General features: G+C 54.3%; 1 protein-coding gene across 13 annotated transcripts in view; it reads left to right on the top strand.

The window, feature by feature from the left end:
- DLG1 (discs large MAGUK scaffold protein 1) overlaps positions 1-18775 on the top strand; it is a 120051-nt gene that overhangs the window by 95825 nt on the left and 5451 nt on the right. For 8 of the 13 annotated variants that reach the window (XM_072996431.2, XM_072996434.2, XM_078389692.1 and 5 more), the window contains 4 exons: positions 5583-5759; positions 6928-6997; positions 11805-11904; positions 16117-16158. In XM_072996431.2, the coding sequence (XP_072852532.2) occupies positions 5583-5759; positions 6928-6997; positions 11805-11904; positions 16117-16158 (389 nt within the window). Of the gene's footprint in view, positions 1-5582; positions 5760-6927; positions 6998-11804; positions 11905-12410; positions 12445-16116; positions 16159-18775 lie in introns of all 13 variants that reach the window. The other 5 variants (XM_072996433.2, XM_072996436.2, XM_020808549.3 and 2 more) reach the window with 2 other exon arrangements.

Below are 18775 nucleotides of genomic sequence, written 5' to 3'. Positions count from 1 at the left end.
CCCCCCTCCTGTGCGTACGCACATGCACACACCTGAGCATGAAGGGCTGCAGAGATTTAATCCTTGCCCCCTTGTTGAATTTTATAAATCAGGGAGAGGACGACCTCTTCCATCCCTGAATGATGGCTCCTGGGGACTGTTGCCTCTTATGTGCTCCTCACAGGTGATCCTCACTCCTTTAGGGAGAAGGAGGGAAGGCAGCCCATGAGAGATGGGGCAAGACTCTGCTGGGGAAAGGCCTCTGGAGTGTGCAGAGGCCAGGAAGGCCTTCCCGCTTCTTTCCCAAGAGAAAGGTGAGCAGAGGGCTTCCCTGAGCCCTTTGGAATGGCTGACCCCTCAGGTGGGAACCCATGAAAGGAAGAAGGGGCCCCACGTGCTGAAGGCCTCCTGAAGGGAAGAGGCCAGGCGTTGCGGCCGTTGCCTCTCGGACCTGAACGGTGACTTTGGTCGGCGAGGAGGTGGAGGAGGGAAGAGGTTCCGAAAGTCTGTGCCGCCTTCAACTCCAGCTTTGTGGCAGAAGCACTGGCAGAAATCATTAGATTAAAAAGCCATTAAACATCCGCTGGTATCAAAATAATTAGAACTGTTTAAAAAAAAACCCAAACCCACCTTGAAATAGATGTAAGCTTCCATAAAATTATATGTAGCGCCCAAAATGAAAAACCCTTCCCTGCTCAATTAACTGCTAAGAAAGGATGGTCTTCCCTCGTCTCCAGAAGGGCAAGAAGGAGGGGGCCCACCTCACCTCTTGGGAAGTTTGTTTGCTTTTATTAAATCTGTATTTCATGTACAAAAAGGGGTCACTTCAGAAAGAACTTGTAACCGTATAAACTACAATTAGAAAAAAAAAGATAATTCAGCTACATTTCAGAATTCAAGGTATATTTCAAAGCCTTAATGCCAGTTATGACATTGCTGCCTGTCAGGGTCTCTTACCCACAGGATGATGCCAGCATAAAATTCTTCCCCACTCTGAGCCATTCCCCCATGTTTTCTGTTGTCCTGGGACATCATTGGTCTTCAGCCTACCGTAATTCCCACTAAGCATCCCCATCCTTTTTTTTTTTACCTCAGCCCTGACCCTAAAGGACGGCCTCGCCGCCCGCCCGCCCGCCCGCCTGCCTGGCGAAGGCAGCCTCCAGACAGGACGGTGCCTCGTTCCCCAAGGAAGACCCTGGTCCTAAGAACTCGAGCGGGGCCTGTCTCCCCCAGGTCAGAGAGACGCCTCGCCTTTCCTTGGGTGGCACGGTTATCGTCTTGTTTGTAGGCGTGGGGGGTTCCTAACGTTGCTCGATGGTTGAAATAAAAAGGAGGGAGCCGTGTGGTCCTTACACCTGCCAGTTCCTGCATGGCTGGAGACCAGGGCAACACAAAAAGCCCAGCGGTCTCCCTCCCTTTGGGGTCAAGTCAAAGTCAAACGAGTCTTTATCTAGCGTTTGCGGTCCTTGCATTCAGCGGATTGTGTCGGTGCTTTGCTTATCTAATAGCTGCGGCGCAGAGAGATGAGGTCAGAAGGACTTCCCATGTTTTCACTTCAGGGAGAAAGGAAATGGAATGCAGAAAACCATTTTGCATGGAAAATACTTGGACGCATACTCTGACCGACTGCTTCCTCCCCAAGCCCTGTTCAGTAGAAAGAATGAACAAGGGCTGCTTGTTGTTATGATCCGTGCACTTCTTTCCTCATCGCCCAGTGTGGTTAAGGAGGGCTGAAGGGCTGCGGCGGGGGGGGGGGTGTTGAAGAGTTTTGCCCCAGATTTGTGGGGAGGGTCCAAGGTCTTTCGATGAATTACAGATGAGGATTAATTTGTCAAAAGATTGTCCTTCAGGGCAGGCGGGGGGGCATGTGATTTAGTCAGCTTTGCTGTCAGGCGTTTCTTCTGAAGCTTGAAGCCGCTTAGTCTGTCGTTGGCTTCAGCAGCTTTTCCTGAGAGAAGATTGTCTTCTGGAGTTCATTCAGTCTTATCGTAGGGAGTACACTAAGTTCAAAAATCACCCCAAATACCTCTTCTGGCTTTTGAATGGAAGAATTATTTGCAAACATGGACGAATAGTTCCTAATTAAACAGAGCAAATTTCTAGAAGAGAAATGTTTTTCTGTTCATGTGAAATGCTGGAAACATCTAGATTGATGCTTTTAAGCTTTTCAGTGCCTTCTGTTATGTAATGATTTAAAACACGATCGAGTCCGTTTTCCGTGCCCCTCCCCCCCTTTTTCTTCTTCTTCTTTTTTTATAAAGTATCAGTCAGTAGTAGGGATCCATGGCTCCAGTGTCCCTCTTTCTCTTCTGAAGTCAAGCGTAACTGTGCGGCAACCCCCCGGGGCATTTTTCACCGGTGGAATATTGGTGGAATATGGACAGCCATCTGGTTCCCAGTCGGTGGAGCCACCGGGATTTTTGCCCCGGGTGGGGCAGCAGGTCCACAGGATTGCTTCGTATCCGTCTTTGTGCACTGCCCTAGCCTATGCCTGCACTTCCATTTCTTCACACCGGTCCCAGTGTCCTCTTGCCCGTGGAAGCCTGTGCCCTCCTCCGGCTGGTTAGGGTCTCACTGTTTACCTCATTGAGGCTTGGCTGAAGTCTAGTTAGGGAGCCCCACACACCCACAACAAGGCCGCCAGGTTCTGTCGGGGTGCCATTACAGGTTTCTCCACAGGGAGAAAAGCACGTTCTCACCTATTAAACCCTTACATTATGGTGCCACATCTGTTTCTTTGAACTGTGTCTGTTCTCCAGTCTCCAAATGTATGTCATAGAATCATAGAAATCATAGAAAAGTGAAGTTGCAAGGGGCCTACGAGGCCACACAGTCCAACCCCCCCCTGCTCAAGGCAGGAATGTCATCAAAGCATATCTGCCAGGTGATTATCCAAATTTTTCTTGAATGCCTCCTGTGTTGGAGCATTCACCCACTCCTGAGGTCACTGGCTCCACTGTCATGACTTGTTTGTAAAATTTCCAAGGCTCCTTCAGTTAAACAAACAAACAAAACAAAACTGTGGCGCCTTTGGGTGTCTGAAGAAGTGGACCTGATCCACAAATTCTCCCATTGAAGTATAACAGTTGGCCTTTAAGGTGCCAGAGTATTATTATTATTTTTTCTTTTTGACTGGATGTGCAGCTCCAGTTTACAATTTAGTTATGCAGGCTGCATGTTGTCTCTGCGCCAGCAAGCTATGCACTCAGTTTGCTGACCTCAGGAGGATGGAAGGCTGAGTCAACCTCCAGCCAGCTACCTGAGCCCATTTTTGATTGAACCCAGGCTGTGAGCAGAGGCTAGACTGCAGTACTGCAGCTCCAGACATTCCTGGAAGAAGAGAAGTGTCTTGATCCACTTCGGCAAGGTACCGAGACGGCACTGGTTGCGTTGCTTGATGGCCTTTTAAGGGCAGGCCAGTGGGAGGATCTATCCTGTTGGTGCTCCTGGACCTCTGTGTGGCCTTGAGTTGGCTCTGAGATTGTATTCGGAGAGTTCAATTTGGGGATGAGTTGTTGGCCCCCTGGACCCTCAATTGCGGGGTGCCCTAGGGGCCATCAGTATCCCCAGTGCTCTTTAGCAAACTGTGAAGCTGTTAGAGGAGGTCTTCAGGAGATTTGGAGTGAGTTGTCATCAGTATGGTGATGATACACAACTCTATCTCTCCTTTACCGCCCCTGCAGTGGATGCTGCCTGGACGCTTGAGCAATGGCTGGCTTTTGATCTGGAACAGACCAGGGCCAGCAGGCTCCAACTGAACCCGGACAAGACGGAGAGTCTGCCCCTAGGGGGAAAGGCCTGGATTGGTTGGAGGGGATTATTCCCCCCCCCCCGGACTGGATGGCGCTGTCCTCCCATTTAGGGACCAAGTCTGCAACTCGGCTGTACTTCTGGGCCCAGTTCTAGTCTTGGGACTCCCGGATTGCAGCAGCTGTGTCCAGAACTGTGTCTCAAATGGGCGGAGGCAGATGACCCAACGCTGCCTGCATCTAGAGGAGGGAGCCCTCAGGACACTGGTGCCTGCAGTGGCTGATTACTGCAAGGCTCTCTGTGTGCTGGGGGTTCCCTTGGGGCTGACCCAGAGACCGGCAGCAGGTCCAGATTGCAGTGGCCGGGCTGGTGGCCAGTGGGAGGAAGTTTGGTCGCCTCTCCCCAGTTCTTGCTGACCTGCAATGACTACCCCTGTGGCATTCTGAGTAAGGTTCAAGATTCAGACAATCACCTGCAAACCCCTTGACCGCTTGGGACCTTGCTCCTTGTCGGAATGCCCTTTCTCAGGGTCACCTGCCCGCTCCACCAGGTCCTCCTAGCCAGCGCTCCTCCACAAGAAGCAGGGCCTTCTTTGCTGCTGCAGGGCCGGCGCCCGTGGAGCTGTGCCCGGCCCCCTCCTTCCCAGTGTTTGCAAGGCCCCTGGAAACCCGTACTTCTCAAAGAGGCCCTTCATTGCAAACCTGCCTCAGGTTCTGCCTTTTACCTGCAAATTACACACCTCTTGTCATTTTTGTGTGTGTTATTGTCTGTTTGTTTTTACTTTATTCTTGTGGTTTGTTGTGTCTTTTTTACCATGTTGCAAACTGCCCAGAAGAGTCCATTGCACCAATGGGGCAGTATAAAAATAAGATAAAAACATTTGTACAGGCTCACAGGGCTACTTCTTTGACGACTCCTTCCGATCCCTGATGTCTTCAAGGCCTATGTGCCCAAAGAGGTTTGGAGTGGCTTATTATCGGGGGGTGGGTGGGGGGGCAGCTCCCAGATCTCCTTTCAGGTCAGAGGCTGAACTCTGAGTGACTGGTGGGTCCACTCAAGCTCAGTACTGGACAGATGAAAAGACACAAAAAGGAGGCCTGTTTGCTGAGCAGGAAACGCTGGACAGTCCTTTCAAAAGCAGTGGCTGGACACTGTCCCCGCTTCCCCCCCCCCGGCCCCCAGGCAACCAAGAGGAAATCAAAGTGTGCTGCTCTTATTACACACTCCCACCCTCTGTGTGCTTAAAACCTTCCCTGGGAGGTTTACAGTTTCATTATGCAGGCAAGACATTGCCTGCCTGCCCCCTTCCCCCCCCCCCGAAGATGGGTACTGAAGGCCGAGTCAGCCTCAAGCCGGGATTGACCATGGGTGGTGAGCAGGTCTTGGCTGCTGCAGGGCGGCCGTTTGACCCCTGCGCTGCTGCGAGGCTCCAAGTGTGGGAGGTCAGAGGGCCAGCGGGTGGTCGAGGGAGGCCCGTTGCTGCCACCGCCGTTTACCCAGCATGGGATGTCGTTGCAGTGTTTGATTTCTAGGCGCTGTTTTCATCCCAAAGTGTGAATAAAGGTTGTGAGGGAAATTGTGTGTGTGTGTGTGTTTTTCCTATTGCAGGGGTTGGGTTTTTCTTCCTTTCCTGCCCCAAATCTAATGCTGAGCCTTGATGATGATGATAAAAATAATCTCAGAACTGCAGCGCTGAAAGGGACCCTCTGGGTCCTCAGGTCCAGCCCCTGTCAAGGAGGCCACGTGGGGGGGGGAGGGGAATCGAACTCTCCACCTCTGGCTCCACCGCCAGAGACCTTAAGCCGTGGAGCCATCCGGCAGTTCTCACCTCCTTTTTCTCTCTCCATTTCCAGAGCGCTCTTTGACTACGACAAGACCAAAGACAGTGGCCTTCCCAGCCAGGGACTCAACTTCCAGTTTGGCGACATCCTCCATGTCATCAATGCTTCCGACGACGAGTGGTGGCAGGCGAGGCTGGTGATGCCAAGCGGGGAGAGCGATGAAGTTGGCGTCATCCCCAGCAAGCGCCGGTAGGCTTCCTGCCGTGGCCCATCTCCCTGTTTCAGCTTTGGATCTGTGTCTGGTGTCATTAATGGACCGGATGAACGTTAAATAAATTGAAATTTTATCCAGAAAAAAAAACAGAGCTGCTCCTGGTCACTGAAAAGGCAGATCAAGGAACAGGGGTGCCTCTTGTGCTGGGTGGGGGTGTGTGTCGCACTCCCTCTGAAGACCCAGGGGCACAGCTTGGGGGCATCCCTAGAGTCCTCTCTGAGCCTGGAGGCCCAGGTCTCGGCAGTGGCCAGGAGTGGACAGTTGGCACAATTAAAACTCGTGTGCCAGCTGCACCCGTTCCTGAAGAGCTCTGATGTGGCCACAGCAACACATGCTTTATTTATTTATTTTATTTTATTTTATTTTATTTCTATCCCGCCTATCTGGTCATATTAGACCACTCTAGGCGGCTAGTTCCATCCCTGCTGTGTTACTGTAATAGGCTCTTGGTCAGGCTGCCTCTGGAGAGTGTTCTGAAACTTCAGAGGGTCCAAAATGCAGCAGCCAGATGAGAGGGAAGTCAGGATAAACATATTCTAAATAAATAACTCTCAAAGCTCCCATTGCAGGGGGAATGGCTGGTTTTTTGTTTTGCTTTTTTGCATTCATGTGCTGGAGAAACACTGGCTGTTTCTTCTCTCATCCAAATTACAACACAAGGAAGAACTCAGGTGTGTGTTTGTGTTTGTAAGAGAGAGAGTTGCCAGATGCAACTGTGAGTGCTCAGGGGCCCTCTCCTCTGGCAAATGTCCTTGAAACACCCCCGCCCCGAGACAGACAGACAGACAGGCACGTGTGTGTGTGTGTGCGCGTGCGCGCGCGCACACGCACACACGCGCACGCACACACACACACACACACACACATACACACACACACACACACACGGGGCAGGTGCACCTTGTCGAAGGGCAGGGAATAGGGCAGCTGCCTGGCTTTTGGCACCTTTCCTCCAAGGAGGAGGAAGGGCCTCGCTACTCGGTTGGTGCGCCCCGGCTGATTTCCACTTTAGCCTCTGGGATTGGGGTGGGTCCCTTCTTCCCAAATGAGCCCCCCCAAGCTGCCCCCCTCCCCAGGCCCGGCACCCCACTGCAGGCTTAACAGTGGGAAACAACAGGTGTTCTTTCCGTTCTTTCCTGGCAGGGTTGAGAAGAAAGAACGAGCTCGCTTGAAGACGGTGAAATTTAATTCAAAAGCAAGAGGCGACAAAGGGGTGAGTGTGGACCGTGGACTGCTGAGGACAAACTCCTTCATATGGATAACATGGGCCTCGGTGGGGTTTGATGTGGGGTTTGCCACTGATGAGGGAAGCCGCCCATGGCAGCTGTGGCCAGGATTGACTCCTGGAGCTTTTATTGAGGAGGTTCTCTGTGCTGCGGCTCCGTTTCTAATGCCAGCTCCTTCCAAAAGGGCAGTTCATAGGAGCGGGAAAAGGCCTTCCCAGAACATGGACGCCCCCTTGCCCCACAGGGCAGGTGGCCTCCAGGATGGGGAGATTCCAGAGGCCTTTGTTGCTGTTCTGCTTTTCTTTCTCCAGTGTGGAGACACTCAGAGCAGCATCAACAAATGGATAGCTCATTTTAAGAAATAACAATTTAAAAAAGCAAGAAACCAAATAATTGGGAAAGAAATGCAAAGGCAATCCTAGGCTGGAAAACAGCATTTAAGAAAAGGTGCTTCTGTACTCGGGCAAACCCCAGAGTGACACTAACTCTAGGGCAAACCCTAACCCTTAGTGCCCCCCACACACACACACACACGAGGGCTTGATCACACCTGCCAAAAGAACACCACTTGTAGCAATTTGGCCGTTATTTAGATCATTTCATCATTTTCTGTTCACATGACACATGGCCAACATCAGTTCATTTGCCCTAGCAATCAGGAGGGTTGTTTTAAATTGGACCAATTGTGTCACTTCATTCCTTATTGTTTCAGTGTGTGTATGAATGTTGCTGTGGATTTATTTCCTTTGCGAAGGTCAGGTTTCTGGGCTCTGTGGCCACTTTTTTAAAAAAAAATTTAAGGGATGTTGATAAATTACTAGTTGCCACCCTGCCACTGCTGCCACAGAACCAACAGACTTCCCTCCTCCCTTGTGAGTCAGGGGGTTTCCTGCTTTGAATTGTAAAGAAAGTGCTGCATTTTTTAACCTTGCTCTTCACAATGCAAGTCTTTTAAAACCCGCTTCCTCCTCCCGATGCTGTCCAAAAGAGAAATGAAATTATAGGGAGAGATAAGGAAAAGGGGACGAGTGAGTAAAGGAGGGAAGGGAAAAGCGGAGGAGCAGAGAAGGCTCCTACTGCTTCATCTTTGTTAATTTTTTTTAATGGGAGGCGACCACCCCAAGAAACAGTAGAGAAAACGAATTGATACAAAATTAAAGAGCAGTGTAGCCTGTTATAATAGTTCAAATAGAAAGAAATGAGATACATACACACACGCGCGCGCAGACACACACGCACCAAGTGACCAGAGGTATGAAATGCACGGGTGTACCTGGGGTTCTTTTCTCACGTGTGATCATGCCTGGGAGTCTCCCTGAGGTATTTTGAGTGAGAGGCATCCTTTTCTGAGCCTAGTTCCAAGGCTCCTTCTCCCTGTATGTGTGTGTGTGTGTGTGTGTGTGTGTGTGTTGGGGGGGAGGCAGCATTTTGCCCTAGCTGCCTTGGGGAGCAAGGCCGGAGGGAAAGAAAGAAGTTCCTCTGTGACTTCAGCAGTTTATCTCTGTGTGAGATTTTGTGGGTCACCGTCCACCTTCCTCAGAGGCTCCATCCCTTCCTCTGGAAATTGATTCTGATCCAGAAAAGTTCCCACTGAAATACGTCGGTTAGTCTTTGAGGTGCTGCAGGGCTTTCCCTGCATGTATGGAAACAGACCGACCCGGAAGAACGGTGCCGAGTCACCTGAGGCGGAAATGCCCTTTTCCTGAACTTGAGGGTCGAGGAGAGAGGGAGGGAGGCTCTGGTTTGAAGTGGCCCACCAAGCACCATCCTGAGATGATTTTCTCAAACCTGAGATGATTTCTTCCCCCCCAGCCATCTCTGCCCTTCCCAGGGATTTCCTGCTGCCTAAAAAGCCTGCCTCAGACCCTGTTGGGAGCAGCAGCTTTTAGAAAGGAAAGGAGATGAGGCTGTGCAGTCACACGGTTCAGGGCTTGGTTGCAGGGCGTCCCTGGGTGCAGACGTGGCAGTGGCAGCTGTGGTCTGCCGGGAAGGCTGCTAAAGGTGGGACTCAGGCAGAATTCACTCACAAACACACAGAGTTTCATTTGGGGTCATTTAAAACGAAACAGCACAGGACCATTGCCTGAAGGGTTGGTTGATAAACCCGGGGAACTGGCATTGCCCCGTGTTCAGGTGCAGGGGGGGCTGGTTTCACTCCAGATGGCCAGAGTGCGAGGCAGGAGTGGCTCGCATGGCTCCTGGCTTCTCCACGTGGCTCGCAGGAGCAGGATAAACCCAGGGTGACACGTGCAGGCAGGCATGCTGTGTACCTTTGGAGGCCGTGCTTCCTTTGGGGCCGTCCTGTGCACACGGAGGCCCCAGGGTCTCCAGCCCTTCCTTCACCATCTGGTTGCCTTGAAGGTCTTGCTTTGCCTTTTGGCCGCAGCCTAGTTTGCACACGCCCTGTGCCTGCCCGTGACCTAATACCACTCCCAGGCCATGCATGAGATCCTGAATGGAGACCTGACTACGCTTGCCATTGAGAGAGGACTGCCTCCCCTCCCCTCCCCTCCCCTTCCCTTCCCTTCTCTCCCTGCACCAACCCCCAGCTTTTGCACCGCCTGCGCCTGCCTGCGTCTCTGTGCATGTCTGCCTTTGTCGCTTGACTCCTTAGGGTCCACCGTCATGGGAATGGGATGGCCTTGTCTTCGTGGTCACCCCTCACCTCCTGAGACCACGTGAGGCCGAGAGGCGAAACGGGAAGAGTTTAGGGAGCAGAAGGACAGAAAGCTGCGGTGGTGGGCTTTCCTCTCCTAGAACGCCGTGCGTCTCCTAGAGGGAGAGACTCCTGCCCCTTCCGGGCTCGCACTCCTTCCTTATCTGGGTTAAGACAGAGATGCTGCCACCCGATGCCTCTGGCAGAAAAGGAGCGTGGCCAGGGGTCACCCTCCGGCCTTTTCCCCACATCCTCTTCTAATCGCCTCATACTAATGAGCTATGTCTGAGAAAAAGCTGCGGGAGTTTTAATAACATTAATCTGCACTTAGAACTAAACTCTCAGCTCTCCTGCCTGAAGCCTCAGCCTTTGAACTCCATAATTAAAGGCACCGTGAGTCTGAGGCCCTTCGTGCTTTTGGTTTCCGTTTGCCTTTTGCTCACTCAGCCCTTCTCTGCCTGCAGGCGGCCGGCGGGCGAGCCTCTTGCTCTTCAGAACGGTCACAAACCCCCCCCCCCCACGAGGAGGGACTAGCCACCCCCACACCGCTTCCGTTGCCTGTGCGGGGCCATGATTGAGACCCGGGGCTAGGGGCCGTGCTGGGGCCTTGGTCTCCTCATGAGAAAGGAGGGAGTGGAATCTGGGCAAGCTCAAGGTCCTGCCCACGGGGTGTGGATTCCCTGAACCGGGCAATCCACTGGCCGATGGGTGGGGTGTGTGTTTTGCAGAGCAGCACCTGCTGGGTGAGGCCGTTCTTCTCCAGGGCAGGGAGGGAGAGGGTGGTAGGGCTTTGAGCCCAGGGGTTCCTCTGCCAGGCGAGGGCCCTGTCCCAGCCCCTCTGCTCTCCCCCAGGGACAACTGGTCATTATGGCTGAGAGCAACAGCCTCCTCCGGTCCCAGTGCAGGCACTCACTGGCAAAATGTGAATGCCAGCAGGAGGCGGCCAGATCCCTTGGACCGTAAGAGAGGAGGAGGAGGAGGAGGAAGAGAGCTCCTGTGGCCTGATGATGCTGAAGGAGGAGGCTCCCACCACTGCCACCTCTGGCCCAGCCGCTCACCCAGGTGGCTGTGCTGGGGCCACAGCTGTTCTGGACAGCCCTCTCCAGTCTTACATAACATAAGAACATAAGAAGAAGAAAAGCCCTGTGTTGGATCAGGCCAAGGGCCCGTCTTAGTCCAGCTTTCTGGATCTCACTGTGGCCCCACCAGATGCCTCTGGAAGCACCTGAGACCACAAGAGCCCTGTCACCTGACACCCCTCTCTTGCGTCTGGCCTTTTGCGGTCCCTTCCTTTTAAGCCTGGAGATGACACCTCCCCATCGTGGCTTGTAACCGGCGATGGCCTTTTCCTCCAGAAATCTGTCCAGTCTCCTTTGAAAGGCCTCTAGGCTAGATGCCATCCCCACATCCGGTGGCAAGGAGTTCCACAGACTAACAACACGCTAGGTAAAAAAAAGATTTTCTTTTGTCTGTTCTCACTCTCCCCGCACTCAACTGGAGTGGATGTCCCCCTGGTTCTGGGACTGCATGAGAGGGAAAAGAGCTTCCCTCTCGCTCCACTTTATCCACCCCCTGCCTTGTTTTATACGTCTCAATCATCAACCCGGCAGCCCCATGCCTTCCAGGGGATCTGCAAGCCCCACAAGTTGCAGCCAGTGTGGATAACAATGAGACAAGATGGAAGTTGTAGTCCCAAACATCTAAAGGACAAGAATGTTAGGAAAGGTGGGCAGTGAGGTGGTCAGCCTCTCGGGTTCCCTCTCCCTCTTCCTTTCCCCCCATGAGACTGTCCTCAAGGAAACCTGTCTTCCAGGTAGTGAACGCTTCTGCTCCCTCCCTCCCTGAGAATTCAGAAGGAGAACGAAATGGCCATTGCAGCCTGCCGTGCCCTGCCTGCTGGGCCAGAGAGGAGGCTGTTCCCAGCGTGGCCAAGGCCCCCGTGTGTGGGGCTGCCCCACACCTGCCCAAAAGCTGCTTCGTGCTGCTGAGCAAGAGGCTCTGCCGCTGCTTCTGCTGCTGCTGCCACTGGGCGCTGTGGGTCCTGGAAGCCGGCCTCCCCCAAGGAGCGGGGCGCTGGGGGACACCCCAGACGCCCTCCGACCTCCCTCTGTTTTGCCCTCCTCCCTTCTCTTCTTCAGCAGTCATTCAATGACAAGCGTAAAAAGAACCTCTTTTCCCGAAAATTCCCCTTCTACAAGAACAAGGACCAGAGTGAGCAGGAGACCAGTGATGTGGACCGTAAGTACGTGGGCGGGGGCCGTGCACACGCAGGCGCAGACCCGCCAGGCGGCTGGCCTGGCTCCGAGAGGGTTCCAAGAGCAGCCCCCGCGGGGGACGGGGGGCAGAGGGCCGAGCCCCGGAGACCCTGCCTGCACCCGCAGGGCCGGCGCCGAGACCCAGCCTGGCCCACGCAGCCGGCTCTCCCCCTGTGGCCCTCCTTGGCGTCGGGCGGCCTGAAGCCCCTCCCGCCAAGTGCACAACATCGTTTGAGTGACCGCCATCGTGGTCGTCCTCCTCCTGCTCTGAGAACGGCAGAGCTGTCAGCCTAGGGATCCTTGGGAAAGTGGGAGATGGTCCTTCTGAAACTGGGCACCTGCTTGGGTCCCTCCGCCCACCCCACCTCCCTCCCCGGGCACTGCTCTTGGAACCGCCTGACCGTGGCAGCACCGCTTTGATCTGTTACTGACGGTTATTTTCTTTGTGATTGTCTCTTTATTGCTTTCCCTCTGGGAACTTCTCTGCAGGAGATCCCTGAAGACATGGGATCAAAAGGCCTGAGTAAGTGACCTGCCCCAGCGACCTCTGACCCCCACCCCCACCCCAATCCCACCTTCATATTCTACCCCATTCGACTGCCTGATGGCTCCAGCTGGTCAAAGGAATTCTGCCCCTTCCTCAGCCGGCCCGGCGGCGGGGCTGTGCTTTCTTTCTCTCAGTTTGCCCTCTCCTTTTAAAAGTGTGCGATTTGGGACTCTCCAAGTATTTGTGTTTTACAAGCATTAGTACGCCCCCCCCACCCCACCCTGGCTTCTCTCTCTCTCTCTCTCTCTGTCTTTGATTCTCTTCCCCCACCTCCCTCCCTCCCTCCCTCCCTCTCACCTTGCTCATGTTGGCCTAGGTGTGCAACCTGGCAAGGGAAGGCTTCTCTGTGGAGCCCCATCCAGGAGTGTGTGTGCATGTGTGCGTGCGTGCGTGTTAGAGATGGCAATCCTGCCGAGCACAGCCGGGGCAGCTGCAGAGGTCACATTAAAGGCCACCACATCCATGCGAACGGAGGACCCGCCTTTCCGTTCTAAAAGTTTGGACAAAGACTCTTCGAGTCCTGGTGGTTGCAGCCAGTTGGCCTCCTTTGCCTCTGGCCGTCCTGAGCTGACCCGGGCAGCCTCTGCCTCCCTTTTGGCTGGGTGTGCAGCTCTCTTGGCATGCTCAGAGGCACCGCTGGCATCATCATCATCATCTAGGCTGGCTCTCTGGTTGCCAGGCACCTGCTTTAAAGCCAGCCCTTCCTTCCTTCCTTCCTTCCTTCCTTCCTTCCTTCCTTCCTTCCTTCCTTCCTTCCTTCCTTCCTTCCTTCCTTCCTTCCTTCCTTCCCAAATGGGTGCTTCTTTTTCCTGGTCTTCCTTCTTTCCCCCCTCTTGGGGTGGCTCAGATCCAGCTGAAGGGAGAGCTTTCTAGTGGTGGTGGTTGCTCCTTAACCTCTTTATTCCCGAGCACAACCTGCTTGCCTCAGAGAGCCAAAGCATCACGATTGCGTCTGCAATGGCTTCCTTTGGGGTCGAGACCTGTGGCTGTGGGCCTCGGTCGGCGTGGTTGTGGCCCCTCAGAATCTAGAGGCCAACAAGCGGGGCCTGAAGGGACGACTGCCCTTCCCCCCCCCCCGCGCCCTCGTGTTGCCCATCATGCGGGCATCCGACGGGGGCAGTTTTGAGCTCAGGATCTTCTTAGGAGCCGGGGGGGGGAAGGGAAGGGGGGAGGGGTTGGCCAGGAGGGACACGGCCCCAACCCACCCCAGTCCGTGCTGCCGTGCGGATGTCGTGAAAGAGCCATGCCTCAGTGGCCTGGGGCGCAGGCGGCATGAAATGGGGACCAGAATAATCCGATCGGCAACGAGTCCGGTTTCGATGCGTCGGCACATGGTTTTCAAGCACGCTGGTGTCAGTTTCAGAATGCTGTGGTCTTGGTCCCTTTCCTGTTACCTCTCCTTGTTTCTCTGTTTGTTTAAAATGTTTTTGTCCTGCCTTTCTCCTAAAAGGATCCAAAGCAGCTTACAGTATTTAAAAAATTAACTATAAAAGCTAAAAACAATAAATGATTACAGCGTTGAAAAGAATTAAACAAATATATTAAAAACTCAGATAAAAGCAGTACTGAAAACACATTTTAAAAACAACAGCCCCATTTGAAGGGAAAAAACTTTAGCCAGCTCATCACTGAGGGAAGACTTGCCTGAAGAGAAAGGTTTTTGCCTGCCAAGATGGAGCCAGCCTGGCCTCCAGTGGGAGGGAGTTCCAGAGTCTCTGGGAGCAGCCACCAAAGAGGCCCAGGTCTCCTGTGTCCCTACACCAAACGTGTCTGTGAAGGTGGCGGGACCGAGAGAAAGGCCACCCAGGCAGCTCATTATTGGAGACACAGTCCTTGAAACAGCTTGGACTCAAGCCCTAGGCGAAAAACAGCCCTTGGAATTGTGCCCAGAGAGGGATCGGCAGCCCGTGGAGCAGCTGCAGCGGGCGGGCCGGGGGGGGGGCTTCTGTGATCCCTGTGACCAGCGCCCGTCGGCCGTCTGGCTGCCGTGTTTCAGGCCCACTGAAGTTTCTGGACACTTTCCGAAGGCAGTCCCACGTAGAGCCCCATTGTGTTAATGGTGTGCACTCTTCTCCTCATAGGAGAGGCCACCAAGAATGCATGTAGGAGGGGGTGTGAGTTGGAGGGAATCAACCTCAGGGGCAAGGGTGGGGGTGCTCTTAACTGGGCAGCTAGAGGCACAAGCCATCTGCCTGCAGGAGGGGCTGGACGCCCCCCCCTCCCCCCCCCCCGCGCATGCTCTCCCTTCTCTCCCAGGTCCAGTTTAGCCAGAGGAGCCCAGCAGGTCTCCAGACCGGGTCCAGTGGCTCTGCCTTTACTGGGGGGGGAGCGGTGGGTGGCAAGGATTTCTACCACCCAGCTCTAGTTGCACCGCTACGCTTTTTGGGAGGTACGATGCAAATGAGGACTCAAGAAGGGCCAGGCGACTCTGCCGGCTCCCCCCATTCCCCCTCTGGGGTGTCTTCCCCAGACCCCCAGGGTCTTCCAGAGCGAGAGAAAGCCCTGAGAGGCTGGTCTGGCCTGAGCCAGTGGCCGGCGTCCAGGGCCCTGGCTGGCTGGTCGCTGAGCCCAAGCCTCCCGCTTCCATCTGAGGCCCTCGGTGGTGGTGGGGGGGCGTTGGGTTCTGCTTTCTGTCCAGACGAGCCCAGCCAAAGAATGCCGCTCTTGCCCCCCTGCCCCACCCCACCCCAAATCTGCTCGGGGGGGGCGAGGACCATCTGGCATCCTGACAGAGGATCCCGGCCCCTTTCCCACGTGCGCCATGGCGGAGCGCAGGGAGAAGGCTCCCCATGCAATAAGCACGTCCCGGGTCATGACCTCAGGCAAAATCCAGAGGAACAAAACCAAAGAAGAAGACATTTCAGGACCGTTGCAATACTGTATTAGGGACCTCCTTCCCTCTTGGGGGGGGGGGCTGATGCGAAGGGACCTGGGTCTGGGCTACTCTCCAGCCATAAAAGGGAGATCCTTGGGGCTGAGTCCTTCAGCGGGGGGGGGGGGGGGGCTGCTGCTGCTGCTGCTGCTGCTGCTGAATGGCCTGGATCAGGGTGCGGGGATTGTTCTGTCATTCCTTCCGTTTGGAAGCCGGACCTTGTGCAGAGAGGGCTTCTGCAGCGGAGTCAGGCTCCAGGGCCGCCGGCCGCCTGCCAGGACATCCACCACCACCTGGGCCAGGGGACCTGCTGCCAAGACAGAGGCACCCCCGAGTGGCCTGGCCAGTTGGGCCGGGAGTTCACCCTTGGGGCTCTGGGGGCTGCTTTTCTGGCCAAGCCCAGGACAGGACCCTCTTCAGAATGGGAGGTAGTGGAAGAAAACTGGAACTGTGCATGCGAGACCCCGCCTGCCACCCGCCTGCCACCCCGCCCGCCCCCCCCCCCAGGCACACTGAGCCTCCGGGCCGGGTCGCTGGTCTCCTTTGAAGTTTGGGCTCTTCCTGGCTCTTCTCCATAGGGACACCCCGAAAAGGCTTTGCTTTCTCTTGCTTCTCCTCCTGTGTCCCTCAGTTTCCCTTGAAGAGCGAGGATGGGGAGCTGAATCCCTGAAGCCGCTGAGGGTGGGACTGTTGGCTGACTTAGGCCGCCTTTGACTCTCGGCCGTTTGCAGTTCTGGTGCCGCCTTTCTTATTCCTCCTTTGTCCTTCTGTTCCAGAGCACGTCACCTCCAACGCCAGCGACAGCGAAAGCAGCTACCGTAAGTGGGCCCTGTCGTTTTTCTCGCCTGGGCGACTTCTGCCGATGCTGGGCTGCTTTCTGGGCCCCTCCGGCCGTCTCTTTCGCAGAGGCCCCAGGAGAGAGAGAGAGGAGAGCCTGTTGGAAAACGGCTGGGAGGGTGGGGGACGAGGCTCTTTTCCCGGCCTGCCTTGAATTCTCCCTTGCCCCCTCAGGCGTTTCCCCTTTCAGGCCTAGCAGGAGGGCAGGTACCTTCTTCCCACCGCATCTGTGGGCCTCCTCGTAGGAAGCAAGGCTCTGGGCCAGATGGCGGGCATTCCCCAGCCGCCCACGTCGGCGCCCCCTCCTGAGCCCCACCGAGGCCACGATGGAAACAGGGTAGTTGAAACACAGTTTGCAAACCTTGTAAATATATAAACTTTCAGTGAGCCTCATTTCTGTTAAATGGTAACAAGAATGATACGGAACCAGCAGCTGCCTTAAATCTTTTGCGGCAAAAACTGGTTTATCTGACGCAGCTCTTGGTAGGCTGCCGATCACACCATCCGAGGCATATTTATTCCAGGGAAAGGGTGATCCAGGGGACCAGGGAAAGCAGCTGCCGTGAGGGTCTTAGCCTTGGTCCCCGAGAGAGAGGGCGAGCACATCTTCCTATGCCCGTGTGGCCTGTGGGGAGTCTTGTGGAGTACGGCTGTCGCCCCACAGCCCAGCATTTGCCCACCCTTGCCATCAGGGAAACCCATGAATCATGTCGGCCTCTAAGTTTAGAAAGTCTTCCTGAGAGCTGGCTTTATTGACCCCCTGATGGGCTTGTAGGGGGAAAAAACAGAAGCCTGTCTTTGTCACAGCTGACATTTACCCCTGAAACGGTTCCAGTGTGAACCAAATAACCATTCCCAATCATATCAAAATTCATCCGAGTATATTAGAATTGATGGCAGAAAGTGAGGAGGAATTAAAGAACCTCTTAATGATGGTGAAAGAGGAAAGCACAAAAAAATGGCCTGAAGCTCAGCATCAAAAAAACCCCTAAGATCATGGCCACTGGTCCCATCACCTCCTGGCAAATAGAAGGGGAAGATCTGGAGGCAGTGACAGATTCTACCTTCCTTGGGCTCCATGATTACTGCATATGGTGACAGCAGCCACGAAATTAAAAGACACCTGTTTCTTGGGAGGAAAGTGATGACAAACCTCGACAGCATCTTAAAAAGCAGAGACATCACCTTTGCCAACAACGGTCCTCATAATCAAAGCTATGGTTTTTCCAGTAGCGATGTATGGAAGCGAGAGCTGGACCATAAAGAAAGCAGACCGCCGAAGAATGGATGCTTTTGAATGGTGGTGCTGGAGGAGGCTCTTGAGAGTCCCCTGGACTGCAAGGAGAACAAACCTATCAATTCTAAAGGAAATCAACCCTGAGTGCTTCCTGGAAGGACAGATCCTGAAGCAGAGGCTCCAATACTTTGGCCATCTCATGAGAAGACTCCTTGGAAAAGACCTTGATGTTAGGAAAGTGTGACGGCAAGAGGAGAAGGGGACGACAGAGGATGAGATGGCTGGACAGGGCCATCGAAGCGACCAACATGAATTTTGACCCAACTCTGGGAGGCAGTGGAAGACAGGAGGGCCTGACGTGCTCTGTGGTCCATGGGGGGGTCACGAAGAGTCGGTTTCGGGTCCCTTGGGGGGGGGATGCCTTTACAGTGGCCTGGTCCCCCGGCCGCCTCTATGTATTCCCTCCAGTGCCTCTTCTCCCAAGAACCCATCATCAGGCTCCCACAGGACAAGTTGGGTGCAATTCCACTGGCCCCCTGGTGGCCCAGGGCAACCCTGGTTCACCACCCTAAGGTCCATGGCCAGCGACTTCCTTCGCTTTCCTGTGCTCCTTCGCCTTCTGACGCAAAATAACGGAAGGACCGACCATCCCCATCTGCAGACGCCATACCTGGCAGCTTGGAGAGGCCTCCCTCCATGGCTCAAGTCCTCGCTCACCCATGGAAGCCGTCTGTGAACCGCAAATGGGTTGCCTCCTCCAGGTCCGCACAGGTGCGCGACTTCCCCACCCCCACAACTCTGGATGCCACCTAAGCATTCCTGTCCAACCACAGCCTCTTTCTGTCTATCCTCAAGGTATATCTAGCCACCCTAATTGCGCATCAGCCTCATGAATCCGATGTTCATGTCTCCACAACGGTCATTGCGCCTAGGATTACAACGTCTCATGCTTCTCCCCCCCCCCTTGAACCGTTAGCTACAGTTTCTGAGAAGCTCCTCTCCCTCAAAACCATATTCTTGGTTCCCATGTCAGGCCAGCGAGCTTGCTGCATTACGTGTGGGTCCACCCTTCCTCCAGTTGCATCTTCACCAAGTGGCCTTGCATATGGATGTATCCTTTCTTCCTAAAGTGGTTTCCAATGTTCACATCAAAGAACCATCATCTTACCTACCTTTTTCCTCTCGTCTCCCAATGACCTTTGGTCTTGAGGAAGTAGAAAAACTCCCGACAAGCAGACTTTCGTTCCACATCCTTTTGAGATTTATTTTCCGTTTTCACCAAGCATTCTAGACCGCAGGTGAGAGCTAGACGTGATGCATCGTTCCGTCAAGCAGTCTTTTCATCTGTGCTGACCTGACCT

The sequence above is a fragment of the Pogona vitticeps genome, chromosome 3 (assembly GCF_051106095.1).
Source record: "Pogona vitticeps strain Pit_001003342236 chromosome 3, PviZW2.1, whole genome shotgun sequence".
Lineage (NCBI taxonomy): Eukaryota > Metazoa > Chordata > Lepidosauria > Squamata > Agamidae > Pogona > Pogona vitticeps.
Note: the sequence above shows the minus strand (reverse complement) of the source record. Positions and strands in the feature narration are given on the sequence as shown.